This window comes from Pundamilia nyererei, unplaced genomic scaffold, assembly GCF_000239375.1.
Source record: "Pundamilia nyererei isolate P.nyererei 1_Seehausen unplaced genomic scaffold, PunNye1.0 scaffold00151, whole genome shotgun sequence".
NCBI lineage: Eukaryota > Metazoa > Chordata > Actinopteri > Cichliformes > Cichlidae > Pundamilia > Pundamilia nyererei.
In genome coordinates this window covers 1,441,238-1,449,150 of record NW_005187552.1, presented here as the reverse complement: position 1 = coordinate 1,449,150, position 7,913 = coordinate 1,441,238, and the positions used below count along the sequence as shown (strand labels likewise).

The 7,913-nt window shown below is 49.2% G+C and overlaps 1 protein-coding gene across 1 annotated transcript; it reads right to left on the bottom strand.

Annotated features, from left to right (window-relative positions):
- Window positions 1–109: 109 nt before the first annotated feature.
- si:ch211-212k18.5 (sal-like protein 4) lies at window positions 110–6,662 on the bottom strand. Its single transcript, XM_005744944.1, has 3 exons — window positions 6,305–6,662; window positions 1,351–4,652; window positions 110–1,259 (listed from the first exon to the last, which is right to left on the bottom strand). Exons 1-3 carry the CDS (start codon window positions 6,378–6,380, stop codon window positions 1,047–1,049), a joined length of 3,591 nt encoding a protein of 1,196 aa, XP_005745001.1. The 5' UTR covers window positions 6,381–6,662; the 3' UTR covers window positions 110–1,046.
- Window positions 6,663–7,913: the final 1,251 nt, after the last annotated feature.

Below are 7,913 nucleotides of genomic sequence, written 5' to 3'. Positions count from 1 at the left end.
CACACACACACACACACACACAAAACGAAACCCGCCAGACGAGCAACAAACAGGTCTCCTCTTCACATTGCCTTTTGTTTTATTTATCTTTTATACATCTCATGGGAACATATTTTTGTCTTTGCTACAAAAAAAAAGAAAAAAGGGTTTACAAAGGGGGGAGCAAAGCATACAAAAAGCTAAACTGAGCTAAAGCAGGAATGCAGTGAGTGCAGACAGTTGGTGCAGGAGCAGGACACCCTCAAGTGCTCTGAGAGAGAAGGGAGGATGAAGGAGGAGGCGGGAGGGCGGTTATAACGGACGGGGCTCATACTTGTTGCGGGTTTCACAATGCAGATAACAGCAACCATCAATACAGCAACGCAAACAGGGCCCTGTGAGGGCCGGGGTAGCTTACAGTTTTAAGTACGGGACTCACACAGTCACCGGCAGCATTACGACCAAACAGCATCACGGATTCAATCATTTCAGCAGGTTTTTCGGCAGCACAAGGCAAAGTGCAGCTCACAGTGTAGCTCGGCACATGCATTCAGCAGCATCACATTAAAAAAAAAAAAAAGGAACAAAGTAGGAAACAATAAGAAGTCTTAAAATGTAACCGCAGCTGTATTTACAAACTCTGGCCATTCCTAATCTGGCCTGTTTTGGTATTGACTTCATTTTGTAAAATTCTGGACACTCTTCTTTAAAAAAAACAAAACAAAAAAAACACAAAAATCAGCTATCATAGAGTCTGTGCTGAACAAGCACCACGATAACAGAAAAAAGAACAAGTAATTCAGCTCATGGTAATGCTGTGAAGTGTGTAAATAAGGCCTCACCGTGGTCTCCAAAATAGAAAAATACATAGCTAAAACACTACATTCACAAAATCACTGGAATCATACTACAGTATAAACTACAGCAGACCTATCTGCCTAACAAAAAGGTAAATATGAATTAGAATTATTATTACGCTAGGAAACAAATCTCGTTCTATTAAGTAAAAGAAAAATACATTCCCTTGTCAGGACCCTTAAAAACTGACATTCAACAGCACTAACTTTCTACGCGGTGGTGTCCATAGCCTCGTCTGCCGCGTCACAGCCGACGCTGTTCGGCAGAGGATCTGTGCTGTCGCCTTTCTCGGGGGATTTAACCAATCCCTGCTTTTCATCCTGCTGTGCGGCGTTTTTACGATCCTCCGCAAAGTCATTGTCATTGGTTTGAGCCTTGGAGGGGGTACTGGTCAGCACGCCGGGGTGGGTCTTCATATGACCCTGTTGACAGGACACAAGGATATTTATTTACAGATACAAAATCTCAAATTAAAAACTTTTACATCACACTATCTATTATCTCTTCTCTCACCTTAAGTCCGCTCCGGCTAGCGTAAGCCTTTCCACAGTGGGAGCAGCTGTAGGGTTTCTCTGGGCGATGAGGCTGTGTGTGTGGTGTTGGTGCTGGTGTTGGTGCTGATGCTGCTGGGACCGAGGGCTCAGCATCCGCAGAAGGCTTTTCTGGAGTGTCCTTCTCCAGCTCTGTGTCCAACCCAGACAAAGACTCTCTGAGTGTTTCACTTTTCCCTTTACTGTGGGCAGCATCTCGTTCCTGTGACTCATGTGGTGCACTGCCACAGGCCTCATCTGCTTCTGGGATAGCTGTGGGGCTGACGGGAGGGGGGAGTGAAGGTACGGGATTTGCAGTGGGGTTACTATCAGGAGTTATTGTGGGTTTATCTGTCGAGGACTCTTCATCAGGATTAACGCCTCTGTGTGGCAGATCATTTTCTGCACCAGGTTTTGAAATGCAGAGAGAAAGGGGGACGTCGTCACCCTCTGAATCTCCATTTGCCAAAGCTGGGGGTGCTTTGAAAGGGCTGCCCAGGTCAGTGTGGGTCTCCTCCTCAGAGGACATGGAGCCATTCACCAGGCTACCGTCAGCTGGGATGCTGTCCTCTGGCCCTGCTGAAGTGAGGTTATGGGTCAGAGGTGGGCTAACACTGGACGTGGAGCGCTCTGATTCCTCTGTCTTCACAGATGTGGTGTCATTAGCTGCAGATTGCTTAAAAGTGGACCCTGAGCTTAGAGCATCAATTTGAGACTTGGTGCCTGTTGTTAAGGCCAAAGGAAGGAGCTGTGTTTTAGATTGGGAGCTAATGGAGTCATTCTCACCATCATCAAAGACGCCACTGTCCATTTCTGCAGCATCTTCAGGGGGAACATCTTCATCGGGCGGAATCTGTCCTCCGAGGTGCAAGCGGATGTGGTGCTGAAGAACCAGGGCATTGGTGAACTTTCGTGGGCACAGCGGGCAGGAGTTCAGGGCACGGCTATTGGGCGGCCTCGCACGGTGAGTGGCCAGGTGGGCCCTAAGGCTGCCCTTTGTTGAGAAGGAACGACCACAAAGCTTACAAGGGAACGGGCGCTCTCCCAAATGTGTGGCCTGGTGCAAGCGAAGAGCTCTGGGGCAGCTAAGAACACGCAAACACACACCACACTGATTAGCAGCCTGGACGGCGGGGAGAGATGGGGTAGTTCTAGTAGCGCCCGAACCCTGGCTTGTCTCTGATCCTGCAGCATTAGCACTAGGACTCAGTCCAAGAGCAGCCAACATTTCCCTGCGGTAGGCACTGGAGGTGGTGGTCAGGTCGTGGCCATGGGTGTCTCCGTTGGCTTCAGTAGTGGTGTGTGAGGAGGTGGAGGGCGAAGAGGCAGAAGAAGAGGAGGAGACACCTGGGTGAGGCTGCTTTTCAAGCTTCTGTACCAGCCGCTGCAACTTGGATGTATCAGAGGTAGAGGTAGTGGGAGAGGATGAGGAGGGGGAGGAGGCAGATGGTTTAGGGAAAGGTGGGAAAGGGAAAGGTAGCTGATGAGGCGAAGTGAGGTGGGAGGTGGATGGGTGTCCCGGTGGTCGGAGAAGCGCGAGGTGGTGAGGGGAGGTACCTCCAGGGAAGAGAATCTTAGGCAGGTGAGCCAGCTGGGAGTACGGCGAGGCTGAGTGGAGGCTCGAGTGAGGAGGAGTGTTTTCGTCAAAGCGCTGCTGCTTTGCTCCTTTAAACTGGCTGCCCACAGAGGACGAAGATGACGAAGAGGAAGACGGGAGCACACTGCTGGATGCGCTTGCAGCGGCTGCCGCTGAAGCTCTGTTCAGCTGTAGCAGCGAATGAGCTGTGGACAGCAGAGCCATGTCCACAGAGGGGGGCAGAGGTAGGGAGGAAGGCGAGGCCCGAGCCGAGCCACTGGACAGGAATCCTAAAGCCATGCTCTCTGTGATGCCGGGAACGCTTCCTTTCACCGCGTTAAATGTTTCATCATCATCAGCTCGCCGTTTGCGCCTCCTCTGGATGCTCCCTGTGGCCGATCCGCCCTGCGTTTGCTCTGACAGCGCTGGAGGCAGCAGGGAGAGCGACAGCTCTGGGTTCTGCTCTCTGTGTCGCAGGAAATGAGCTTTAAGGTTCCCCCTGGTTGTGAAACGGCTCAGGCAGACTGGACACTGGTAGGGCCTTTCCCCTGTGTGGGACCTCAGGTGGATCTGCAGGGACGAGTCGCTGCTCAGCACCTTCCCACAAAAGCGGCAGATGTGCTGAGGGCGTCCTGATGAGGAGGCAGAGGTAAGAGAGGAGCTGGACTGGAGGTCCTGGGGATGGCTGGTGGGAGGAAGTGAAGGAGTTGGGAAGCTGACGCCATTACTGTGAGCGAATGAAGAGGTGTTAGACGATTTTTCATGGAGGTAGCGCGGTGGCAGGCCCAGCGACAGGGACAAGGGGTGTAGGGAGGCAACAGAGGAGCTAATAGTGGATGAAAGAGATGAGGAAGAAGAAGATGATAATGAGGACGAGGTAGAGGAAGATGCAGCTCTGCTGCTGTTGTTGTGTGAAGCGCCTGACTTGGAGACAGCCGGTTGGGGGAAGAGAGCTGATGGAAGGCCAGTCAAAAGTGACGAGGCTGTGGTGACTGGAGTGGCAGTGGAAGGATGCGTTGGGGATGAAGATGCTGCTCCGTTAGGTTTCAGGTTGCTTTCCGTTCCGCTGGCTTGTGCATTGTTGTCCTGGCCAAAGACAGCTCCTCCAAGCCTCAGAACGTGCCTGCAGATCTCTTCTGTTATCTGCATCTGGTGGATTTGGCGCTGTTGTAAAACCCTCAGCTCCTCTAAGAGCACCGCCAGTGTGGGAGGGACCTGGCTCTGTCCCTGCTCCCCTGGTGAGCTGGTGGCCTGCTGTTGACCTGGACTTGAGCTTTCACGGTGAGGTGGAACACATTGAGAAGAGGAGGAGGAAGAGGAGGTGGAGGTAGTGGTGGTGGCTGAACTTCCAGTCTGCGGGGAGGTCATGGTGGAGTGAGAGTTCCCTTGGCTGTGGGAACCAGAGGTCTGACCCAGGGGGGGAGGTGAGTGAGTTTGGGAAGACAGCGACGGGTGAGGGAAGTCCGGGGAGAGGGAGGAGTGGGTGTTGGGAAGAGATGTTGTGAAGGGGGCGATGTGGCTGGGCCAGTGGGGAGGAGGTGAGCTCTCGCTGGGTAAGGAGGGCGCGTGGAGCCCTCCAGGGGATGGGCGAGGGGCCAGAGGCGGCTGGCAGTCTTGAAGAGATGTGGGGGATGAGGAGGAGGAGGATCCTGATGAGGTCACTTCTGAGCCGAGAGATGTGGATGGTGACTTTAAGCCCAGATGGTCATCTGAGGATTTAGAAGAAAAAGAAGAATGATGAGGGTTTTTTTTTTTTTAAAACCTGCATGTTTATTTGACAAAGCTCCAATATCAACCCAAATATACAGCTTTGTGAATTTATCTGAACTCTGTTTGTTCCTTTGCCTCCATTATTGTTTATGAATTTAGTTTTAAAAAATTCTGTGTGCATACCAAAAGATACAGTTACAACATCAAAAGAAATTCCTGCTGGAAAGTGGCCTTGAACATGCAAATAAACAAGAAACTCAACCGTCCACGAGTCTTTGTGATATCTTGTCTCAATCTGTGCTCTCCAGAGTAAAACTCCTCAAACATCTTGTGCACACACATACAAAAAAAAAAAGCTCACAGACCACCTTGCTGCTATAGCAACACATTTTAGAGGACAATGGGCATCACCAAGACAACCCATAGCCCCTCTTAACCCACTCCCTACAGCGGTTACGTCTTTCATCTCCCTATTCACCCTCCCCCGCCTTACGTCACAGTGGAGGTCAGGGGTCAGGCCAAGCTAAGGGTTCTGGGCACTGTCCACACACTCTGATTGGTCAACTAATCTGACCTCTGGCACTCAGGGGTCAAATTCTTTCAGAAATCTTGAGCACGGAGTGAGAAAGAGTAAAAAAGAAAAAGAAATGAGGGGGAGGGTAACAACAATGGAGAGACAAACTAACTACTCCCTCCTGGAGAGACAGTGATGGAATGAAAGACTGTACCTCAAGCAAAACTCCTTCCCTGCAAACCTGCAAGCAGATAAGCCTCAAACTAAAACTTCCAGTATTAATTGTGAGAGTTTGCCCCAGGGGAGCTGGTGCATGCATCAGAAGCTATATCCCACTAATAATGTGACAAAAACCTCCATATTCTCTGAAATGTTTTCAATCCCCCCGCCTGTGTTAGGAGTATACAGTCAATAGGGCTAAAGGGTGAGAAAGAAGGAGCAAAGAAAGGGGAGGGGGGCTGTATTAAGAAAGGTGGAAAAATGAGGGGGAGAGGGGCACATAAGGAAGAAAAGCATGGATGAAGAGCAAAAGAAGATCAGAACAGAAAGGGTGGAAGATTAATCTTTACCCCCCAAAAAAACCACTGCCCCCCGCCCCCACCCTATTGCACCTTATTGTGAAGAAGTAAGAGAGTGCTCCATACTAATCAAAGCCCTCCAGCAGTCAGCGCTGAGCAGCCTGTTGGTCTCCAAGAGGATGAACAGCACACGAAAATGGCCACAGATGTATGTTAGTTAATCCTACCCACAAGAGCAAGTTTATTGGCCCCGTCCAAAGTGCTCCAGGTCTCATTTATAAGTGGGATCTATTGCACTAAACTAGTAAGCAGAATTGTGAGGTGAGACTTTTTTTCAGTCAGTTAAATCAGGTGCATTTGTCGGAATGCAAATGCAAACATGAGCTTGCAAAAGTTCGAGAAAAGAAATCAAAGAAAACCCGCTCATGACTTAAATGCTAACTTTTGCGTTGGTAAATGAATTTAAAGATTTAAGTTCTTATAGTGAATTTCACAAGCAGCCTGTGAGCAATGTTGTTTATAACAATCTTATGCAGCTTTGATTTAACAAAAAGAAAGAAAGAAACACAAACATCCAAAAATAAAAAGCGCACGAACACTCGTAAACATGTTTTCTCACCGTGCGACTGCAGCCTCGGGCCCCCTGGATCCGCGTTAACGAGATGCTGGGGTCTCTTCTGTTTCCGGCGTGACATGATTCACGGCGAGTCAGACGGAGAGGGGGGCATCCGTCGGTTCAATGGCAGTTTTTTTTTTCTTGCGCACTTGGACGAGCTTCCGAGAGCATCCAAATTTAAGATGTGCTGCAAGTCCTTGGCTTTAAAAAAGAAAAAAGAAGAAGAAGAAGAAGAAAGGGGGAGTTTTGAAAGAGCGGGTCTTTCATGGAACAAAGTTCCAAAAAGAAAAAGTGATGTTTGGAAATCCGCCGGGCTGCACCGTGTCACATGAAGCTTGCCGTGTGTGTGGCTGTTTTCTAAAGTCTCTTCTACCCCCCAAAAAAACTTGTCCAATTTGCGCCCCTCCTCTCCCACTGCTGCCCCACTGCATGCACATACAGGGAGCGCACACACAGTCACACATACACACTATATACACACACGCACACAGAACCACTCCTTGTTCTATGATATTTGCATTTGAATGGCGTGCAACACACAGCCTCCCCGGTTCTCCTTTTCTCTCTATCTCGCCCCCCCTCCGCTTTATTTTTCTTAACACTCTCACGCTGCAGCCATAAACTTTCAATAAAAAACCGACAATGGCGTCAAAGCCTGTTGGATGTCTAAAAAACAAATTAAAACGGGCGTAAGATGTGGCCTTTTTGTTCGAGATAAATGTTTCAATCATTATAGCAAGAGAGTGAGTGCGAGAGAGAGAGAGAGAGACGATGATGGCTCTGATTAAGATGCAGTAACACGCGTAAAACTAATCCAACAGGTAACTTAGCAATCAGGTGCCATGCCTCGATCCTCCTGTGCGCTCTGCACCTATACTTTGATCCTAGTCATAATAATGAAGTCAAGCTGGCAGGTGGTTTCCGTCAGCGTGAGTCAAAAATCTGCCTTCCTAGCATTGAGCTGAGAAGGCGAGATGTAGCCTTTGATTTCCTCGGGGCCAATTATCAACAACAGTGCAGCGAGCGGCTAATGTTTGCAAGTGGGGCCACACATCCATTCCACATGCATGCATGTAATTCGTGTGTGTTATCACCGAGCGCATAATACCCACCCCCAGCACCACCACCACCCAAAAAAAGCATCTTACACTGGAGCTCTATTTAAAAGGCAGAGAATAGATGGGAATCTTTGACAATGGCGTGCTGGACACAGTTGAGTGAGCATCTCCCCTCTCTCACTATGAACCCCCGGACCCGCTGCTGCACAACACAATGCCCCTCTTTCACCCCCTGCCTTTACTCCTGTACCACGTGGAGAAATGGATAAAAGCAGGAGAGGGGGAGAAAAAAAAGTGGTGGCGGAGGAGGAAGGGGGCCATATTTAAGTAGGTGTCTCACATAAAGCATATAGACTGGCCGCTCAGAGGCTGTGTAGGGAAAATGGGCAGTATTTGATTTTGAGGAAATGCCTGCCATTCAGAGTTTAACAGTTTAAGCTCACAATGATGGACTTTAGTCAAGCTTTTTCACGTCACTTTGAAATACGGCACTATTTCGAAAAGAAAGAAAAAGAAAGAAAGAAAGAAAAGTTAGGACACTATAACATGTAAAA